Below are 21,119 nucleotides of genomic sequence, written 5' to 3' on the forward strand. Positions count from 1 at the left end.
GAAACTTGTGAACAGGTGCATGTTTTCCATTTATTATTGTTTTTTTTCTTCTTCTTAAATCCAATGGCGCCCCTCGACTGACAAAACTTACCGTTTGCTTCATAGTTCGATGGAAAAAGCTCTGCGTGAAATCACCGTCCCCGTGATGACCTGAATCTATTTCTAGCATCATCATTTGTCCATTGTTGTTCACCATTACAAGACCAGCGGTTCATTAAAATTTGCTTGTTCATCTCAAATTGAACATCTCAGATTGAAATTAAATACACTTGAATCAGCATAATTATTTCACCAGATCAACCGCGCCGCTGAATCTGACAACCTTCTGAGCTGAACATCCGAGCCGCTGCCAATAATAATAAAAGCCACTGATCGAAACTACAAATCCATTATACCATCATTATTACTACACGCACAGAGGTCTTTTTCTGTTTTTCTTCTTTTTAGCCTGCTATTCTTCGGTCGTCCACTCGCGTTGACCCAGACAAGCTTGAACCTTGAACAATCACCACTGTCAACAAGAGGCCCAATTGCCCAGGCCAAAAGCCTCTCTGACCACGTACAAATATCTCCACATGTGTATAATAACCAACCAACCAACCAACCGATCGACTGACCGACCGACCGACCGACAGGCCAAATTTCCTACTGGTCAAGAAAATTACACTGCAGAATAGCGGTAATTTAGGTTAATAAGTACAATAATCATATAAAAATGGCATCTTTCTTCAACGTTATGCACAAAAACACAATCAATTGCATTTTTGCAATTGTCTTTTCTAACGTAACAATTTCGATTGAATATTTCCCAAATGACAAAAAAGCTTTGTGCCGTATCACATGATGAATCACCATCAACAACAGTCATCGTCCACTGCATCACTTGCATGACTCATTTTGATAATCAAATATGAAAAAGCAAAAAAAAAACTCATGTCATCACCATAGCACTTCCACACGACTGACACGGTAAACAAAAAATCCCAGTTGAACTGTTGGAAATGACCGCGAACAGTGATGATTCACGCCTCGTGGTATGACTAGCAGGCGTGGAAATTGAATCGTAAAAATTCCAATAAAACGTGATTGTTACAAAAGTGATTGTTTGAATAAATAGAAGAAACAAAAGCAAAAAATTGCACCAAATTAATTATCGTAATTGATAAATAATATTGTTAGTCGAATTGAGAAATTAAAAATAAATAAAATAAATGGCGCTCGATGTATTGTTTGTTCAAATAGAGATAAAAATTCAGGTTATGATGTTCAGGTTCGTAGGGACTTGAGCGACGGATCTGCGGCGATCGATTGGTACAGTATAGTCAGTAAGGCGCTTTTGGTGTGTTCGACGCGGCGGGTTGTAAGGCGCTGTTTTTCCAATCACCGATGGCGTACGTTCGGTGTGCAGTTTTATTCTACTATTGCACAGTCGTAGTTGCAGTCTTTGGTATGCAATTAAAAAATTGCTGTTGATTCGATTGATCGTAATTTTTTCCCAAAATCCAGGCGTCCACTTGGAATTGAATCCTCGCACATTGCAGAACCGTAAGACCGGTGAAAATTTCGCAGTCCAATGCAAAATCAAAGACGCCAGTCCGTCCGACGTGCTCGGACATCCGAAATGGTTTCACTCCATGCCAACCGGCGCTGACCAGCCGATACCATCCACGGGACGGTGAGTTGTTTTTTGTGAAAATTATTCAAATTCTGGTGGAATAGTAGTATTTTACAGTTGTTTTTTTTTCTTCTTCTGTTTCGACTGTGTTTTGCCAGAAAATTTTCCATTGTACAATTGAAAAGCATAACAACGTACACAACTCAGAAAGTAGATGACAATTTGAGAATGGAAAAAAAATAACATTCGATTTATTTTTTCACTGCATCAGAGCATAATATTTTTCCCCCATCGATCGGTACTGCTAGTCTAGACACCGTACGTATAAATATATATGATATAATACTAGTTTGAGAATAATTTGTCAGGGCACAATGATCATTGAATATATACTTGTACAGCGTTGTACTTGGTATATTTTTTGAATAATTAGCTTCTTCGACAAGGTGTGAACAGTTTTTTCTTTAATTTTGTGTAAACTGGTGAAGAAAATTCGAAAGTGTCGATGATGCTCAATTCGACGCGGCCTTGCTTGCGCTGGTCGCCTTTGTGGAATTAGTTTCGCATCGCCGGTTTTGGCTCTTTTTCTCCAACTAATTTCTACAACAAACTGAATAATTATTGCCTGAGGTCATTTGGGTTTTCCATTTCGTCCGGCAATGCTGGTTTTACATTTTCCACATTTTCTACACGTACATCATCGCATACAATATTATACATTGCACACATTTCAAGTCAATAAATTCTATTGCCCATCTGTCTCTCTGTGTGTGTATATAATTCAGAAGAAGCCCAATCGACCGACCGGTTGGCCAGTTTGCATAGCTTCACCGAAACATAAAGGGCAAAAATAAAATTATCCTCCTGATCATTTTATTTTTAATTGAAATTTTTCAAATAAAACCAACAAAGCTAGTGCACTATCATGTCAATAAGAACACAGAGACTTTTTAAGTGGTCGAAAATTATTTATTTATTTATTTATTTATTTATTAAATGTTGAAAGTCGAAATTTTTCATTTCAATTCATCACAGACGATTTGAATCAAAATTGCATCAATTCAACAACAAACACACTTCAACGGACGACTACGACGACGATTTTATTGATTTTAAGCCTGTTCTATTTGTAGAAAACTCGGCGATGTGATGTATGTTTGTTGTTAACAATTTTTCTTCTTTCTCATGCTTTTCTTTGGCCAACCGTGAAGTTGCAAAATTTATAAGAAAATCAGCGAAGGGAAAAAGAAACAAACAACTTTTGTTTGTTTTTGTTTATATTTAAATTTATCGAAGATGTGGTTGTGAGAATTTTCTTTTTTTTTTTCTACAATCTTCTCAATTGTATCGTTTCGAGAAAGCAACAGTTTTTTTGTTTGGAAACAATATGAATTTTGAAGTGTAAAGAAAAAAGAATTTTTAAAACCTGAACAAACATCCCCTTGGGAATTGGCTGTTTTCAATTTTTTCTATTATTAAATTTATCGACAGCCTGTTGTTCAAGTTATACAATTTTTGTTTCTTTTTCTTTCTTTTGAAAATGACATTTTCACTTTCACTTATTGTTACATTTTTGTTTTGTTTGTTTGTTTGTACTTTTTGATACATTTGAGAAAATTGTATAAATATATATATATTTTTTAATTTTCTTTTAAAGAAATTGTTTCTTTTCAATTTTAGCGTTGGTGTGAAACTGATCGACTCGTTGACATCGAATTTGCTGTTCACAAAGGCGGAACGTTCGGACGAAGGGACCTACAAATGTATTGCGCAAACAACTGGCGGCAATGTACTTGCCCAAAGTATCGATTTGAAACTTTACGGTAAGAAGCGGAAATTTGCAAATTTCATTATTGTTGGTATGATGTTTCAATGTTTTTTTTTCCAAAAATTGATTTAGAAAAGATACAATTTTTCGATACACCAATCACCCAACATCCTCGAGATGGTTCTGATGCTGTGATTGTTTGCCGTGTCAAAGCGGATCCACCTGCTTCAATTCTTTGGTATCGAAATGACCAATTAATAACTGAGGGTAAAATGGGAAAATTCATTTTTTTTTCTTTTGTACTTTTTACAATAAATTATTTCTACAGAAAATGAACGCAACTATAAATTGCTCAATGGGAATTCGGAATTGTTGATTCCAACATTTTCCGTCGAAAGGGACAACGGTATTTATCGTTGTGAAGCTCTTCAAGAAGAGACCGGCGATTTTCAATCACTGGAAATCACCGTCGAAGCATACGGTATGTAAATTTTGTTTTAGAAATTTTAATAAATTATTCTTTTTTGCCTTTTAGTTAAACCAGAAATTACTTTCATTTCACCATCGATGGAAGTGTTTGAAAAAAGCCAAGCCCATCTACTTTGCACTGCTACTGGTACACCGAATCCTGAAATTTCGTGGCTGAAAGTAGTTTTTTTTTTGTTTGTTTTTCTTAATTATCAGTGAAAAAAATGTATTTTAATCAAAATCAAGGATGGACATCGAATTGCCCCTGACAAAAAGTACGAAATCAATCTCCAAAGTGGTGAAATGGTCATCAATGATGTCGACAGTGAAGATGCTGGAATTTACACTTGTCAAGCTGAAAACAGTGTTGAATCGACTACCGAGACGGTTAATTTGAATGTTTTCTGTAATTTTCGATTTCTTTTTTTTTTCCTAAATATTCAGCGGTTATTTTGCACATAATAAAAATTCCCTTTTTTGTTTAATTCTCTTATTTATTAGTGATGCCAAAAGTTGCACCTATGAGCGATTTGAAAGTGAAAAAAGGTGACAACATGGAATTGGTGTGCAAATTTTCTGGCGGCAAACCAATGTCGGTTGTTTGGAAGCACAACGATATGATTTTTGAAGAACCAGTCGATGGATTTGAAAGCAATCTTCCTGAGGTGTGAATAAATTATATGACAATAATTTCCAGTTATAATAATTTTCTTTTTATTTTTAGAGATACGCTGTTCACGCTCAGGAAGATTCATTGACATTGCACGTTTTTCAATTGGAACTGAACGACAGTGGTGTATTTGAATGTGTGGCCACTAACAAAGCAGGATCAACTTCAGCTTCGCTTACTGTCAGTGTTATTTGTAAGAATATTATTATTATTATTATTATTATATTTATATTGTCGCTATATATGTGTGTATATAATAATTTGGTTTTTTTTTCATTTATCAGATCCACCAGTAATTACGAAAAGTAATGAAGGTATTGTAAGAGCTGTCAATGGCCAAGAAGTGACTTTGTTTTGCGAAGCGTCGGCAGTGCCACCGCCCACTTGGACTTGGCTGTCTTCCAGTGGATCAGAATTGTTCACAGATGAGACAAAGTACTTTGTAAACACGTCGGTCAATCAGCTGAGTACTTCATTGAGAGTAAGTTGAGGAGAAGAATAAATTATTATTATTATTATTATTATTATTATTATTATTGGTGGTATCTTTTTTCATTGCAATAGGTGGTGATGTCTGAGATCCAAGATTATGGACGATATGCTTGCAAAGCTGACAACGGGGTTGGTGAGACGGCGTTGCAACCGATAGATGTTGTGCAAATTCGTAAGTGACTTGTTGTTGTGTTTTTTAAAGCCATGCTTCTTTCTTCCTCTCAAACATGTGCATATCAACTGTTGTGTGCAGGACAGCCGCCCAAGCCTGAGCTTATGTTCGAAAATCAACATCCAAATTATGCGTCGATATTGATTCCAAACTATGCCGGCCTTGACGCCAAAGAGCAGCCGTTGTTGGTTGTTTTCGAAGTTGTCAAAGAGTCGAACTTTGTCGAAAATGATTTCAACTGGGATTCAAGTGACGTTGTGCAGACAGATATGACTTTCGGTCAGTAGTAGTCAGCTTTCATTATTGTCATTTATAAAAATTAATCAATTAAAAAAAAAATTTTTTTTGAAACAGATTCAACAAGTTATAATGTGCGTGGTTTGACACCAATGACGAAATATGTTTTTCGAGTGCATGCTAAAAATGAAGCTGGATCATCAGAATACGCCGAAGCATCTTATGAAACAGTAAAGCCGAGAAGTGAGTAATTTTTTGTTAATGTATAAAAGAAACGTCAGATGTGTGATAGAGAAAATCGGTAGATAGGTAGGTAGGTAGGTGTAGGCGTAAAAATTTCTTGGGAAAATTTATGTTTTGATTTTATGAATGTGACCCTGACCACTACCACCACCACCACCACCGTTTGTGTCGGTATCTCTTTTTAATTTAAGATCTTTCGCCTTGTCCTAGATTGTTCACAAAACCTTTTATTGTCACAATAAAATGATGAATACATTGTGACCTTGTTTTCGCGAATGATAGATATTTTTTATGAACTGTTTTGTAGTTTTTTTTGTTTACTAGTTGTTATGTTTAATAGCAGCACAACTGCATATTTGGCAATTTTTTGTTGACGATTTTTCTTTTTTTTTTCTTTCAGTTCCGGAAGCACCGACGTTCAAACCATTCCCAGATGGTAATCAGTGTTCACCGGCCAATTGTTTGATTGAATGGGATGAGCCGAACGACGGTGGTTCGGATATTCTTGGATACGATGTTCAGTATCAATCGCTCGGTAGTTTGGACGGTCAGAGTACAACGCCTGTGGATGAGAGTCGCTGGCTGGTCGCGGATACAGTACCTCCGACTGAGAAGTTTATAATTTTGCGTAATTTGGATCCAACTTCCGCTTACATGGTTCGTATCAAGGCTCGAAATGATGAAGGCGATAGCAACTGGGAGCAGACATTTTTCGAAACTACCGGTAAGAGGAGGCGGAGAGAATTGTCTGTCTGTCTGTCTGTCTGTCTGTTTTATGCACATTTTGAAATGGAATTTTTTTTGCATTTCAGCTGAAACGTGGACATCAACTCCTTCCATAACTGCCGGGGGAATTGTGGCGATTGTTTTCTTTGTTCTCTTGATCATATTCATCATTGTCGACGTCTCTTGCTACTACATTAACCATTGCGGTCTTCTGATGTGCGTTTGTGTCAATTTGTGCGGCAAAACTCCTCCAGATGTGAAAGCCAAAGAAATTGCCTTAGAAGAAGGCCAAATTTCAAGGTGGGGAATTTTTATTGTTTCGGTGTGAGTTATCTGTTTAAATTTTAATCTTTTTTTTCATATCTTCTTAGTGATGAAAAGAAACCACTGAAAGATGCACTGCAGAATCAAGCTGGCGATAGAAATGACGTTATGGAAGAGACTTTGATGTAGTGAGGGGAAATTTGCTTTTCAATTAAAAATTACAAGAAAGTAGTAATTACATGATTGTTTGTTTTTTTTTAATATTTCAGTGGACACAAAAATGAAGAAAAGAAAAATACCGTTGTTTAAAAAAGGGAAAAAGCAGTCCCCATCCTCCAAAGTATTTTCTCTGAGAACAGCAACAACAACAACAACAACAAATATCATTGCATTTTCTTCTTTACCATATATTATTATACCGAAGCCTTTTTTTACGGAAAAAGAATTTATATCATACAATTATTTTTATATGATTTTTCAAATGCTTCTTGTGTCACACCATCTTCTCTTTTTCCCGTATCAAATGCCGTTTTTCATTTAACATTTATTATATACTGGTATGCATATTTTTCTTCAACATTGTTGCCATTGCTTTTTCATTTTATATCTATTGCCGCTGGCCGTATTTTATATTATTTTACAACCGTTATATATGTATTTTTAGATGTGCAATGTCATCATGACGCTCTTTGATGAGCTTTCTTATCTCTTAGAAGAGAAAGAAAAATCATATTTATTTTTATATATTTATTTGTTTATTTACCGAACTTGTTTTTGCTCGCTTTTACATCTATTTATACACAGTAGTGCGCTTCTCTATGGTTGTAATGAGGAATAATAATAAAAGTTGATGAGAAAAATATTATTATTATTATGGGTTGGTTGGTGATTTTCACACGGTTCACAGCTGCTCCAACGCCAGACTGTTGTTATACATGTTGTCCAGATTGGCGTTTTGCGCAAACAAAGACGCCCACTTGAGACGAGGACAGTAAATATGCATTTGCTTAATAGCGTTGCCATTTTGGTGCACTCTGCTGCAAATTTTTGCATTACCTTTTCCGGTGCACAATAATACTAATAATAATAAATACTACAGATCGAGCAAACAGCTGCTGCTGCTGCTTTTGGTTGTGCTGCAGTCTTTCTACCATTATAGGCTGCTATGTAAAAACATATATATATATATCTATAATAGCTTTTAAATGTGTATTCATCTTCATTCACGCATTATGACCAATCTAGTTTTTTTTGGTAAATACGTTGTTTCGCAATTCTTTAATTTTAATTTGCAAGCATTGAGCAGTTTCAACAATGTCAATATTGTGGGATAAACAATTTATCTTTTTCAAAATTAAGGAAGTTGGTTTTTGAAAAAAGTTATAAACAAGGTTGCAACGAATAAGTTTGAAAAATATTTTTTCCCACTGTACACGAACACGAAAAATAAAATCGAGTAATCAGCAGTCGGTTGGTAAGCGAATTGGATAAAAATAAAATACAAGTAATGCGTAATTAAAACAGAGTTCAGATTGAACAATTCCACGAAAAGAAAAGATTAATTTAAACTTTAAACACTTTCAATTTAAATTTCATAGCTACATATTCCCAGACAACGCATTGAAAACTGTCCAAATTTTTATCAAAATGTCGTCTGGTACACTTGTATAATTTTGCATCATTTATGGTAATACAGTAGATTCACGCTGGGTCTAATTCACGTGATTTTCACGTGTACGTTTGTTTGTACAGTTATTTTTTATTATTATGTATCTTTCAGTAAAAATTGCTTGTTTGAAATTGCATTTTATTGCCGAAATTTTAATAGAAAACCAGCTTCTATTGAAATCGAAATGGCGTAGTACTTTGTATAATAATATTGATAACGGTGACTATCTGCTCGTATATTTTCTTTTTCATTTGTCGACAGTCATGTTTGGAAATGAAAAACAATGCTTCAAACCTGCTGAAAGCATGAAAAATACATTTCACAAAATGCGATTTGACATTTTGATTTGGTTCATAAAATATTTATGAAAAAATAATCAAATAAGTCGGTTATATTTGGATACTTTACACACACCTTTGTGAACATACTGTAAATAAATAGTAAATAACTAAATAAATTAAATAATAACTAATTAACTAAATATACACTAATCATTTGAGTAAATATGCTTAAAAATTTTAAACAAAAATACAGTAAGATTTTTTTTTAATGCTGCCAAAGATTTTCAAATACGAAAGTGATTTTCAAGTAACCTATTATATTGTACGTGCATTCTGGCGCGTAAATGCCACGCTTCGTGGGCTAGAGTTCAGTTTGCATTGGTCGATTTCATCGACGACAATTAATTATTAACTGTCTTGTGAAAATGACAGTCCATCTAACAGAACGAATGTTTTGTTGATGTTCAAATCAACTGATGTCATCTAGCTTGGGTAAATTTGATTACGACTCCCAGCAAACTGTCACAAAGCGACTGTATTTATTAGCCTAAGAGAGACAAGTACATCGACTGAGATAAGGAAAAAATGGAAGAATATTTCAATCCCGCTATTGTTCTATTAATTTGTACGCTTGTACTGTGCGTTTAACCAAAACGCGAAAGCAGAGTTAGTTCTCTTTGTTGTTGATAGGCTGATCACTTGCTTGGGCGCGGCAGTTTGTTCTTCTTCTTCTTCTTATTATTATTCATTTTCCATTTGTTGCTCTGAAAGCGATTGTGAATTTTTGAATACATTTCTTCCAGGTTAACTTTACAACGTCTACCACCATAATGCGTTGGTTGAACTGTAATCGAGTGGATATTTCTTCGTCCCATCTGAGAAATAAGTAAATTTATTTGTTTACTCTATGTTTTACTTTTATCATTTAAATTTTACTGTTTTATTCTATTCTATTCTATTCTATAATATTCATTATAAAAATCAAAATTGGAGAAGTTGGTATATGAATTTCCTTTTCAAACGATTGAAAGGAAAACAGAAGCTTCTTGTCGAAATTTATTACTGAGGAACAATGTCTTTTTCAGACAAAATAAACATTACTATTTTTGTTTCAAGCTTTTCAGCATTTAATTGTCAAATACAATAGACTGTCATTTGACGTCAATAGTCTTCTTCAATAATATGCAATATAATAATGATAAAGCAAATAATATGTGGAAGTACAATAATAATAAGATTTACTTTCGTTTTCATAATTTGCATCATGTCATTCTCTAGCGATGTCAAATCGAATTATTATTTAATTCAGTTTAGAAATGTTATGCCATTTAATATTGTCACATATAATAATAATAACAGTAATGAGTTTCTGCTTTTGTAATAGTGCATGCTTTTTGAACTTAAGGGGATTAAAAATAATTGATTTTTACCATAGTTTAGATTGGCATTTAATGGATTTCATAATGAAACACTGTAATTAAAAAATTTTAAATTTTTATTTCAAACATACTCTTTTTCAAGCATATGTATTATAATGAAACATTCAAAGTAGTATGTGCATGAATGTCCAGTTTAAATTTTTAATGATGTGATGTTCAACTTAATATTATGTTATGTATTGGTTATTATTATTGATATTTATAAGATGAGTGTAAATGAGAAAAAATGCATTAACTGGTGTGTACAAAAGCAAGTAATGGAAATTTGAAGGCACAATTAAGTCGTTCTATCAATGAGATAAATTGTTAGCATGTAAACAATGTCGAGTAAAGTTTATACGTAACACGGAAAGGGTAATTAGTTGATAAAATCTAGTGGTAAAGTGATACAAGTTGAGAAATGTTGAAAGCTGAATGTAGCTTTAGCTGAACGTGAAATGAAAATTTTGGAAGGTGAATAATTTTACACGTCACCATGGAAAAATGAATAGTGATATTTTACTACTTGTGTACGCCTGAATATTTTAATAAATATGCAGGAATGTTATTTCATTCTTAAATAACGTGTGCATTTTCTGAATTTTTCCAAGTTCACCAGTAAAAGTTTATTGTTTTTTATGACTTTTCTCATGAATAAATTCCAATTTTTTGACTTTAAAAGATGAAATTACAAACATTAGATTTATTTTTTTAATATTTATACTTCAATTTTAAACAAGGAAGGCAATTACTTTATCATTTTTCAATAAAATAATTGACATTTTGCAGTTGTTTACACAATTAATCAATGTTTTCCAACAAATGCAAACTTTATAACCAAAAATATTTAAAATTTAAAAACGAGATTAGTCATAGCGGAAAAATATTGTTCTTGATTTTCTTTTATTGTAAAACGGGCAGTAGATTTATTGTAAATTGATTTTTTTCTGGATTTAGTTTTAGAAGACCTTGGAGCTTCTCTACACAGCATTTAAACAAATTTTATTCGTATCTAAACTGTTACAATTTCATTTATTCAATGCTTTAAGTATATTTTTTTTCCTGCAAACTGCTTTTATCTGATAATTAAGTTTTATAAAAATTTAATAATTAATGCAATTGTAATTGCTTTGGCAAAATTTGAATTACATATGTGCATATGCGAATTGGATAAATTCATGTGTTATTTCTGTCGTGCCTTAGTAACTTAAAGTACAAAGATGCTGCATTGCCAGTTGTGTCCAATGCGAAACCGTGTGCTCTAATTTCTGTTCAAAGCCAGAATTCTGGAGCAACTGCTCACAAGAACGGGATTTTCAAAACTGAAGTGTTTTCTGCTCCTGAAAAGAAATTTGTACCGAAATCCATGCCTGCGTCATCATTGTATTACATCATCAGTGAAACTCCGATTAAATGGAGAGATTTCATCACCGTTGCTATTTTGTTTTTTATAAACTTGCTCAATTATATGGATCGATTTACAATTGCTGGTAAGATTGTTAAGATAGCTGTTTCACGCTATAACTTACTTTATCTTTAATAACCGTATAATGGAAAATGATCATAATAAATTAACACATGGTAAAGAAATGATGGATATTTATCTGAATTTTAAATTTTGTTAATAATTTATAGTAAATAATATTTGAAAAAAGTTAATTGTACCGACGTGAGATAAGGTTATTTTCTTATCGGTATGTTCGTATATTTTATTTTGTATTTGTGGTTTTCATTTTACAATTTTTTAATGCTGAAAACTCATTGATTGATTTATTTATTCTTATCTGTCAACAGAAGTAATTAAAGTTTCCATTTAGAAAAAAGATAAATTGGTGAATTCTTTGTAACAGTAATATGATGTTCAAGTAAATACTCCAATATAATTTCTTGTTAAGTAGTAATTAACAAAAAGTTGTCAAATTTGAAAATTATTACTGAAAAAATTAACGCGTATTAATGAACAGCATTTAACTTTAGGGAAATTTATTTTGACAGTTTAAAAATTGTTTCGAAATTCTTTCAAATTGTATTACTTTTAGGTGTGCTAACAGAAGTGCAAGAATTTTACAATATCGGTGATTGGGAAGCCGGTCTTTTGCAGACAGTTTTCATTTCTTTTTACATGGTTTTTGCACCAACATTTGGCTACTTTGGTGATCGTTATTCAAGGAAGAAAATCATGATCTGTGGAGTGATTGTGTGGTCTGGAGCAGTTTTGTTCAGCTCGTTTGTGCCGAAAGAAGTGAGCAGCAGTTTGAAAATTTTCTTAGAAATAAATATCCTGTTCAAGATAACAAACTGTAATGCTAATTTCTGATGATAATTGAACTTTTGTGTTTAGCATTTTTTATTGTTTTTACTGCTGCGGGGTGTTGTCGGTATTGGCGAAGCATCCTATCAGACCGTTGCAATTACTATTCTTGGTGATCTGTTTACCAAACAGATGCGCTCTCGTATGCTTATGCTTTTTTATTTTGCCGTACCAATCGGAAGGTGAGAACACAATGCTTGATGTATTTTAATAATTTTTATTGGCAGCATGTTTTCTTGCAGTGGATTAGGTTTTATTGTCGGATCGAAAGTTGCAAAAGCGGCCTATAATCAATGGCAATGGGGAGTTCGGGTATGAAGATGGAGCTGTTTTGAAATTGTAGGTAGGTTGATATGCGAATTTGATCAGATTTTTCAAGGTAACCCCACCGTTGGGAGTGATTTGCATTTTGCTCGCAATCTTTGTACTGAAAGAACCAAAGCGAGGAGCGGCGGAACAAAATACAAATAGTGAACCGACTTCTTGGCTAGATGATCTGCGCTATTTGTTGTCAAAGTATTTTGACTTGTTTGTGCTAAGGTGTATTGTTTATTTGTTTGTATGTTGTGTTTTATAGTCGCAGCTATGTTTGGTCGACGTTCGGTTTTACTTGCGTCGCATTTACGGTAGGCAGTTTGAGCTGGTGGACTCCAAATTTCGTCATATACAGTCAGCGAAGTCGTGGAATTGAACCAGACAATTCCGAGTAAATTGCTACACATAAAAACAAGTGCTGTTCTATTTTTAATGAAATTATTTTCAATTTGTAATATTTAGAATAAATCTTGTATTTGGTTTGATTACATGCTTGGCGGGATTTTTTGGAGTGGCAGTCGGCTCTACCGCTTCTCAGATTTGGAGACGCACCAATCCGAGGGCCGATCCGCTCGTATGCGCCATTGGATTAACTTTGTGCGTTCCTTTCTTATACGCAGCTCTGTGCACAGTGGAACACTCCTTAGCTCTTTGTTGGGTATGATATTTGATGTTGATATTTGATAGCATGAGTTTTGTTGTTGTTCTTGTTCTTATTCTTCTTTAGCCACTTATTTTTGCTACGATAACTTTGCTTTGCATCAACTGGTCTATTCTATCAGATATTCTTTTGGTAAGTTAATTGTGACATTTCTTTTTAGCATAAGTTCAGAGAAATTAATTAATAGCAAAAAATTATATTTATAAACTGTACCAATAAAATGTTATTCTGATGCTATTATTGATCTGGAAGTGCTATATTTATACTTGATAATTTTTTTCTTATGTAAAATGAATAATCACATTGAAATGTTTCGGTTGGTTTTTAGTCTGTAATTGTTCCACACCGGAGATCTACTGCAACAGCTTGTCAGATTCTTGTATCCCATTTGCTCGGTGATGCCAGCAGTCCGTATATTATTGGACAAGTATAAAATATACAGCAATATTATTTAACTGTTTTGCACAGACAAGTTTTATTTAGCTTTCTGATATTCTTCGAGGTGCTGACCAATCTGACATTGTTCGATTTGTCAGTTTAAAGAATGCACTTTTTATGACCACTTTTACAACAGTGTTGGGTGCGTTCTTTTTTTACGGTGTTGCGTGGTTCATTGAGGAGAGTCAGAAGAAGATGAACGATGAACTCAACTGTACTTTTAGATCAACTGAACTAAAATGACTTATGGGAAAATTATAATTAATTTCATTTCAGCATCTTTCAAACCAGTAGCGATTACGTCTTCATCGAGCGAATTTCCATCGATATTCAACAATGATTCGTCTTGTAATTCATCCGAGGAACAGTTGGTAGCTGAAAGTGATACTTTCACGCGTGCTGGTGACAAATCAGTTGAAGCGGAAATTTAGAGTTCTTCTTTCTTTTATAAATATATACGATATGTACGATATATATTTATAAATATATAAATATACGAACTTTTTAAAATATGTACAAGTTTCTCATATTGTTCATTGAAAAAACTGTGCTTCTTCGTTTATCAGTTGCTTGTCGGAAATAGTTTTCTTCAGTGCTTGTTCTCTTCTTTTTGCAATTTTCATAATTGAATTAACTCAGGGTTTGCTTTGAGTTCTCAATTTAATTTATTGCTTGTTTGAATTTTCATTTTTCTATTTACAATATTCAATACTGTATTATCGCATGCAAGAATTACTTTCTGGCTATGATAAATAAAATTAGCATATTTTGTTGTTGCACTGATGATACTCGAAAAATGAGGATTGGAAATCTTGTGCATAATATTGCATTCACGCACGCATTACCTTGATCAAACAAAATAATATAGGATCGCAGTAAGAAAAACTTAAAATGAAAATTTAAACTTATAAAAGTGGTGTCCAAAGCTCTGCTATTTGAATTTTTATTTTAAGAAAACAGTTCAAACCAATCAAAATAAAATAGAAATTTAATTGCTTAAATACGAAATTTGCACAGGTTAAACAATGAAATGCAACCGATATCCAATTACACAAAACATCGAATGAAAAGTAGGCGGCATTCAAAAGAACATTTTATTCGACGGGATGGTGCAGCAGCTGATTTACATGACTTTTTTGGCACTGGCTTGTCAGCAAGGCAGAACGACCAGCTTAGGCTAGCGGTAAAAGCAAGCAAATCGAGCATTTTTGATGTATCCGCAGTAAAAGTTTCATGCTTTCTGTACGGTAACCATGCCTTCGTGGCTGCTGTACCAAACACCCAAAAGAATACTCGTCGGTATCTCTTATCTTTTGTAGAAAAAATATTATGTAAACCTTTGAGCATACTGCTCAGGTCTACAGCACCCATTTGCTAGTTGTATTCATGTACACCTACAGGAGCTGGAACCACGATATATTTTTTGCATGATGGTTCCACCTTCTCTTCTTGACCACATGTTGTGTCCAGGCGAATGTTGATGACAATAGGACGGCTCAAACCATTTGACAACTTTTACGCTGTTTATTTCGTCTGTCATTTGTGTAAACAGGCTTCTGCCTTGTCTACGCAGAATGGCATATTCGACCATCTCGTGCAGCACTCGCTTCACACTTCGGTAACTTCTTTTCGCTTCTAATCTCAGTCCAGCTTCTCCGGCTTATATAGGAAAGGTGCAGGCCGCATGTGTACAGTTCAGGTCGTCCAGGAATTTCATTCTGTTGTCTTCTTGACGACCATCAGCTTCGCGCTCTTCCTTAAATTCATCAGCCAGTTCACCGGCTACTATGATCCGTCATCATCAGAAACGAGCGTCGCCTGGTGTCTGCTGCCCTGGTGCATGCTTTCACAACCATACCGTGCCGTGATTTGGGCAACGCCAGAAGGCCCTCTTAGAGAAGCTTATAGAAGCTTAGCTCTTAGAGAATCTCTTAGAAAAATTATATGAAATAGCTATGTTAGTGTCCAATGTAACGGACTTTTCGTCAAAGCAGCGGATCGACCACCGTCTTGTTGTTCTTGGTCGTGAAATCACCGTCCGAGTTGACCTTACGGCAAAGTACTCTTCTTGAGGAAGACATGTGTGGTGAATGATTTACAAAACGAACAGAAAACAATCATTTCAAATGTTTATTACGCTGTGCTACTAACAACCACCACAAAAAATCACAACACGACCGACAGCTCACCAGAACCGCACACCAGTGTCCGCACACCGTCAGGTTCAAATGTGCCTTCTACGGTAGCCGAGTGCTACGATGTAGTAGTGCATGATCAACTCGGCCTTTCCTGATTTTCCTTCCTTGACTCTGGAATATAAGAGACGTCATCAGCTAGCCGGGACTGTTACACCAATGATGCAACACAACTTTGCAACGCTAGAACGGAGCTGCCTCGTTACTTCAGACCATCAAATTTTGTAAAATTATAAAGGAATGCATCCTAAAGTTGGGTTAAATTTTGGAGTCTTTGTTACATGGCTTTGCAAAAACATGGAAACTGCACATAATTTTGAAAGAAGAAATTGACAATAAAACAGTTATTCTACAATTAGATAAAAGTAAAAAGAAATGAATTGAATTTTTTAATGTGTATTTGCACATTAAACAGATCTGTTTGATTTTTAATTTTTGAGTTTGCAATTTGAGCACGCATTTATTGCATAATGCATTTAATTATGTTTTCTATTAGGAAAACATAAAAAATAAAATAATTAAATTAACGTTCTACAAACAAATATATGCAATTTTTGGATTACTACTCTATTTTATCATTTTACAGTAAGACAACAATTGATCTTAATTTTTTCATACTGTATTACTTAGTTGTAACCACTTAGGTTGACTATAAAATTATTACGCATTTTATTGTTTTGAAAACTGTTATTTTTATTTAGTAATTAATAATTGATTAATAGATTAATCTAATATTTAATTAATACTAATAGACTGTTTGGAAGAATTAAATTGTTTTATGTTATATTGTATATTGTCTTAAATAGAGGTTAATTTACGTAAATTTATTAAATGCTACTTATTGATAATTTTTGATAGAAAATTTGCAGTGTTATTTAATAAATAATGTTATTGTTTTAGACTGACTGCTCAGTTTTGATAAAATGGGGAAAATAATGAAGCCTGGTCGAGTAGTGATTGTACTGGCAGGAAAATATGCCGGTCGCAAAGCGATTGTTATTAAGGTAATTTGAAATTCTTATCATAATCGTTTAATGAAATGATGAGGAAAAGTGTTTTCGTTTTAATAACATTTAATACAAACTTATTTATTGCAACATGCATATTTTGAATGATTAATATGGTAAATTTGTTACTTGACTGCAAAGCAGAATTTTTCAGACACATGATGAAGGAAGTGCAGATCGAAACTATGGTTATGCTTTTGTGGCTGGTGTGGATCAGTATCCATTGCAGATTACTAGAAAAATGGGAAAGTTAAAACAAGCCAAGCGAATCAAGATACGACCTTTTCTGAAAGTTATAAATCATAGTCATCTTTTGCCAACTAGGTATTTAGTTGTCAAAGCGATTTTTAGAAAAACATAATTTATAATTTTCAGGTACATTGTGGAATTAAACTTTGATAAATCAGTGGTCAATGAGCACAGTTTGAGAGATAAAGTAAAATGCAAAAAAGCGAAACGAGATGTTCGACAGCTTTTTGAGGAGAGGTAACTTTGCGAATTCATATTTTTACATGAAGCATTTCATTTATTTTTTTAATATTGAATTCAGTTAAGTTGTATCAAGTTTTTTGTTTTAGTATGTAAACTTACGTTGAAATTAATTTTTTTTTATTTATGGCATTGCATTTATTTTATAATTTTGTTAACTTTTGTAATTATTTATATTTGTGCTGTTATAATAATAAGAGTTAATTTTTATTGATAAAATTCCTTTCAGATATAAACTGGGAAAGAACAAATGGTTTTTTACAAAACTGAGATTCTGAAATGCTGTGTTCATCTGTGTCCATGCTGATTATTCTTATTCCTTAAAAAACTGAAATTGGAAATAAAATGGTGTATGTAATGCTTTTGCGTTTGCATTTTCGCATTAAATGTTTTGTTTATTCAATACATGCAATGCAATTCAGAAAATAACTGTAGAACTAACGGTCTTTTATTATATTTATTGTTGAATTAATGATTAATTTTTAAAACTCATAAAACTGTTAATACTAAATAAAGTTGATAAGAGTATAATGAAGCAGAAATGCAAAAAGTGGAAGACAGTACTTTATTAGAACTGTCAAAAACGCTTCCGAAGCAAGATAGCAAAATAAAAGCACTCAAAAACCATGCACTTTACAATTTTCATCTTTCGCAATTCCAACTTTAACTAAAAATTCTTTTATATTTTGACGTTGATCTCCCGTTAACTGAATTACTTCGCCATATTCAGGGTGCTCCACGACTGTACCATTGCAGTTGTACTCCTGAAATTTTTTCAAAAATCTCCTCAACAATGCATATTCATTCTAATTTTCGACAACAGTCTATGCTTCTTTATTGTAAAAACATTACAGCTTTAAAAGGGAATATAACAACATTAATCTTTATTCATAAGCTTTCCATCCGATTTTAAGGAAAGTGCTGTCACGTACATTATAATGTACCAAAAAAGAAACAAATTTAAATTTATAGTAAAGTTAATAAAAAATTAAATCCAAATTATAACTTGACGAAATTTGCTGTATCGTAACTTAGTCTGTGATGAATTATTTAATCGATTAACTCGAATAAAATTGATTTTGACTTCAAAAATAAGCTTACTTTTTTTAAGTAACGAACAATCTTTTTCAGATCATATTCCAATGCTATTCCCTGCACAGTAGTAATTGTTTTTCTGCCAGTTCTTTGCTGAATTCGAATGTGTATTAAACCTTGCTTTGTACCTTCTTCATCGTCCAGTTGCTCAAAGGCATCTAAGGCGATAATAAGCATAAATAATTGGTAAACTATAAAATTTCATTTCTTGTTTCTTACCTTTTGGCTTATTCAAATTCTGTATGGATATATTTTTATCCGTCATTTTACCCTTTCAATTGATCAACAACGTACTGTACAATAAATAAAATTAAGTTCAAATTATTATGAGTTTATGTATGCACTCATAAACTCACAGTAATATGAAGAAAAAATATTGAAATATCATGCTTTGAATACTTAAACATTTATTATATTTTTATATGCTTATATTTGTTTGCAGTGATTCATTAATGGATGGTGTAAAAAATGGAATTGCCGTAAATGATGAATTCAGATAAAAACGAAATATGTTTCAAATAACTGAAAGCAACTTAGGAGATATAAAATAAAATTAATTTAATTTAATTTAATTTAATATTGAAATTTTGAAAAAGTTCGTATTTTTGAAGCAATTTATAATTTATAGGTCTAGTACTGATTTCCCTCCTGATATATAAATCTGCTCCCACTGTTTGTAAATAAATTTGTCGCCTGTTGAAATTTATCAAGATTGGATGTTAATTTCCGGGTGTAATGTCAGAATACTGAATAATCTGTTTGAAAAATCTGGAATGTTGTAGCAACACTTCCAATTTCCGGGTTACAAATGGCACTAATGCTAACGTTACGTTTTAGCTCGTAATTTCACTTAATTTTACGCATAATTTCACGCATATGCTTTTGTCAAACATTGTTCGCGTTTCTCGTCACATCACATATGTTGGTAAAGGCGATTTTAATACAAGGGGAAATGCACAATTGACAAACTGTTCACAGTTGCAGCTTTCCAGCTAAACCAACGAGTGACAACTACTAAATTGTTAGCATCTGATTAATTTCTTGATTTTACTGGGAGTGTTCTGTTTAAATCTTTTTTGTTTACAATCCAAGAATTTTACTTTAATATTCACAAAGTTTCTTTCATTACGAAACAGCCATATATGTATTTTTATACATGTCGATTAGTTTTGCTGTTTGTATGAAAAATCCTGTTTGACGTTCATACATTTCACATAAAATACAGTCGAACTTGGTTAAGTGCACATTGAATAAGTGCTTAAGATTTTGGCCAAAAAAATTCCCATTATTTAATTAAACGGTAAAATAATGGATAAGTGCATGGAAATTCTTTCGAAATTCAACCAAGTTGTAACCAAGTTCAAATGTAATTTGAAATGCAACATCAAACAGATCAGCTACATCATAAGAGCTGCTTTTGATGCGGAATGTTTAAATATTTCGTTATCACTGAAATACACATTGAAAGATTGCAAATGGAAATGAGAATAGATGGCAATTTAAGTGTTCACCAACGCACTAGTCGGTTTCGTTCAAATGTAAAAACAGAAAGTTTACAATTTACACCAAATATATAAATAAATTTGTTTTTTGATTTGTAAATAATATTGCAGATTTTTAATTTTTTATTTAAATAAAATATACGAAGGAAAGCAATAACTCTGTTGAACAGGAGCAAAAGAAACATTGGAAGGATTAAAGATAAAATTCGTTTGCAAACCAGAAAAATTTTCAGAGAACAGGCAGGAAAATCAGAAAAGTATTTCGATGCTAACAAAAATTAGCAATTGCCAGTCCTAATTTTAACTCAGAACTGCAGCTGTGGACAATTTATCACTTGTTTACTTTCCCTTTGTATTAAAATCGCCTTTACCAACATATGTGATGTGACGAGAAAAGCGAAAAATGTTTGACAAAGGCATATGCGTGAAATCATGCGTAAAATTCCTTGAAATTGCGAGCTAAAACGTAACGTCTGGCTGTTCTTTACTGTTGTTGTTGCTGCTGTTGGGTAGTGAAAAATAAAAATCACTATTTAACTTATTTTTGTATCGTTTTTTTCTGAATTATTACTATCGCATTTGATATAACGTCACTCTGGTACTATAAAATATAGAATAATGATAAAAATTATTATTGAAAACGTTGATCACTAAAAAGTATTGAAAAAACTTATAAATCTTGATTGAAACAATTCCCAAATAAGAAATATTTTCATTATTAATGTTATGTCATCACTATTAAAGTTACGTAATCCTAAATGGAATATTTGAACCAATGAAATGAAGAACATTACAGCTAATCACAACTGAAGAATTCGAATCAATTAGGAATTAGACAAGAGAAACCAATGAGACAACGGCACAAAGGTCCAATAAAATAGCGAGTTCAACGACCAGTAAAATTAGACGGTGAAAATTTGTCCCGAAATCGGCCATCCCGTTCTTATCATTATCTACCTATCTTTTTTGGACTGCCAGTGATGCTGAAAACCATCCGGAGTGTTTGCTGATGTTATTATGATTATGAACTTCATTATTCCGAAAAATACGACTAGGCATTATGGTGTACAGCTTTGGAGAAAT

General features: G+C 33.0%; 7 protein-coding genes across 7 annotated transcripts; 5 read left to right on the forward strand and 2 right to left on the reverse strand.

Annotated features, from left to right (window-relative positions):
* Positions 1 to 131: 131 nt before the first annotated feature.
* Positions 132 to 889, reverse strand: Tsp_07471 (hypothetical protein). Its single transcript, XM_003381736.1, is given in 4 exon segments — positions 132 to 233; positions 293 to 378; positions 396 to 645; positions 785 to 889. 4 exon segments carry the CDS (start codon positions 887 to 889, stop codon positions 132 to 134), a joined length of 543 nt encoding a protein of 180 aa, XP_003381784.1.
* A 497-nt stretch (positions 890 to 1,386) lies between these two features.
* Tsp_07470 (putative immunoglobulin domain protein) lies at positions 1,387 to 6,964 on the forward strand. Its single transcript, XM_003381737.1, has 17 exons — positions 1,387 to 1,447; positions 1,507 to 1,675; positions 3,296 to 3,438; positions 3,516 to 3,650; positions 3,712 to 3,864; positions 3,919 to 4,031; positions 4,098 to 4,257; positions 4,353 to 4,516; positions 4,576 to 4,714; positions 4,806 to 5,002; positions 5,101 to 5,185; positions 5,267 to 5,464; positions 5,597 to 5,665; positions 6,066 to 6,389; positions 6,478 to 6,715; positions 6,763 to 6,843; positions 6,925 to 6,964. Exons 1-17 carry the CDS (start codon positions 1,387 to 1,389, stop codon positions 6,962 to 6,964), a joined length of 2,469 nt encoding a protein of 822 aa, XP_003381785.1.
* Positions 6,965 to 10,364: 3,400 nt separating this feature from the next.
* Tsp_07469 (protein spinster protein) lies at positions 10,365 to 14,179 on the forward strand. The gene is made up of 12 exons (XM_003381738.1): positions 10,365 to 10,376; positions 10,987 to 11,031; positions 11,237 to 11,513; positions 12,063 to 12,265; positions 12,365 to 12,516; positions 12,562 to 12,646; positions 12,714 to 12,850; positions 12,912 to 13,040; positions 13,112 to 13,307; positions 13,639 to 13,737; positions 13,794 to 13,932; positions 14,025 to 14,179. The coding sequence occupies exons 1-12, from the start codon at positions 10,365 to 10,367 to the stop codon at positions 14,177 to 14,179; spliced, it is 1,629 nt and encodes a 542-aa protein (XP_003381786.1).
* Positions 14,180 to 14,778: 599 nt separating this feature from the next.
* Positions 14,779 to 15,229, forward strand: Tsp_07468 (hypothetical protein). Its single transcript, XM_003381739.1, has 2 exons — positions 14,779 to 15,043; positions 15,093 to 15,229. The coding sequence occupies exons 1-2, from the start codon at positions 14,779 to 14,781 to the stop codon at positions 15,227 to 15,229; spliced, it is 402 nt and encodes a 133-aa protein (XP_003381787.1).
* Positions 15,230 to 15,703: 474 nt separating this feature from the next.
* On the forward strand, positions 15,704 to 16,041 carry Tsp_07467 (putative X-linked retinitis pigmentosa GTPase regulator-interacting protein 1). The gene is given in 2 exon segments (XM_003381740.1): positions 15,704 to 15,807; positions 15,822 to 16,041. The coding sequence occupies 2 exon segments, from the start codon at positions 15,704 to 15,706 to the stop codon at positions 16,039 to 16,041; spliced, it is 324 nt and encodes a 107-aa protein (XP_003381788.1).
* An 820-nt stretch (positions 16,042 to 16,861) lies between these two features.
* Positions 16,862 to 17,717, forward strand: Tsp_07466 (60S ribosomal protein L27). The gene is made up of 4 exons (XM_003381741.1): positions 16,862 to 16,947; positions 17,105 to 17,274; positions 17,326 to 17,436; positions 17,669 to 17,717. The coding sequence occupies exons 1-4, from the start codon at positions 16,867 to 16,869 to the stop codon at positions 17,715 to 17,717; spliced, it is 411 nt and encodes a 136-aa protein (XP_003381789.1). The 5' UTR covers positions 16,862 to 16,866.
* Positions 17,718 to 18,056: 339 nt separating this feature from the next.
* On the reverse strand, positions 18,057 to 18,725 carry Tsp_07465 (eukaryotic translation initiation factor 1; the record flags this gene model as incomplete). The annotated part of the gene is made up of 2 exons (XM_003381742.1): positions 18,057 to 18,203; positions 18,541 to 18,725. Coding segments are annotated over 2 exons (332 nt in total), but the record flags the coding sequence as incomplete, so codon positions are not given.
* Positions 18,726 to 21,119: the final 2,394 nt, after the last annotated feature.

The sequence above is a fragment of the Trichinella spiralis genome (genome assembly GCF_000181795.1).
Source record: "Trichinella spiralis strain ISS 195 chromosome Unknown Scfld1, whole genome shotgun sequence".
Taxonomy (NCBI): Eukaryota; Metazoa; Nematoda; class Enoplea; order Trichinellida; family Trichinellidae; genus Trichinella; species Trichinella spiralis.

Excerpts from the sequence above, each read along its gene's own strand:
- Tsp_07466 (XM_003381741.1), top strand. The coding sequence starts at position 16,867 with ATGGGGAAAATAATGAAGCCTGGTCGAGTAGTGATTGTACTGGCAGGA. Across the intron at positions 16,948-17,104 it reads GCAAAGCGATTGTTATTAAG|ACACATGATGAAGGAAGTGC; the intron begins GTAATTTGAAAT and ends AGAATTTTTCAG. Across the intron at positions 17,275-17,325 it reads AGTCATCTTTTGCCAACTAG|GTACATTGTGGAATTAAACT; the intron begins GTATTTAGTTGT and ends TATAATTTTCAG.
- Tsp_07469 (XM_003381738.1), top strand. Across the intron at positions 13,308-13,638 it reads ACTCCTTAGCTCTTTGTTGG|TCTGTAATTGTTCCACACCG; the intron begins GTATGATATTTG and ends GTTGGTTTTTAG. Across the intron at positions 13,933-14,024 it reads TGCGTGGTTCATTGAGGAGA|CATCTTTCAAACCAGTAGCG; the intron begins GTCAGAAGAAGA and ends ATTTCATTTCAG.
- Tsp_07471 (XM_003381736.1), bottom strand. The coding sequence starts at position 889 with ATGCAAGTGATGCAGTGGACGATGACTGTTGTTGATGGTGATTCATCA. Across the intron at positions 646-784 it reads TATTCAATCGAAATTGTTAC|GAAATTTGGCCTGTCGGTCG; the intron begins GTTAGAAAAGAC and ends CTTGACCAGTAG. Across the intron at positions 234-292 it reads TCAGCGGCGCGGTTGATCTG|ATGAACAAGCAAATTTTAAT; the intron begins GTGAAATAATTA and ends GTTCAATTTGAG.
- Tsp_07468 (XM_003381739.1), top strand. The coding sequence starts at position 14,779 with ATGCAACCGATATCCAATTACACAAAACATCGAATGAAAAGTAGGCGG. Across the intron at positions 15,044-15,092 it reads AAACACCCAAAAGAATACTC|CATACTGCTCAGGTCTACAG; the intron begins GTCGGTATCTCT and ends TAAACCTTTGAG.
- Tsp_07470 (XM_003381737.1), top strand. The coding sequence starts at position 1,387 with ATGGCGTACGTTCGGTGTGCAGTTTTATTCTACTATTGCACAGTCGTA. Across the intron at positions 1,676-3,295 it reads CCGATACCATCCACGGGACG|CGTTGGTGTGAAACTGATCG; the intron begins GTGAGTTGTTTT and ends TTTCAATTTTAG. Across the intron at positions 4,517-4,575 it reads TTGAAAGCAATCTTCCTGAG|AGATACGCTGTTCACGCTCA; the intron begins GTGTGAATAAAT and ends TTTTATTTTTAG.
- Tsp_07467 (XM_003381740.1), top strand. The coding sequence starts at position 15,704 with ATGTTAGTGTCCAATGTAACGGACTTTTCGTCAAAGCAGCGGATCGAC.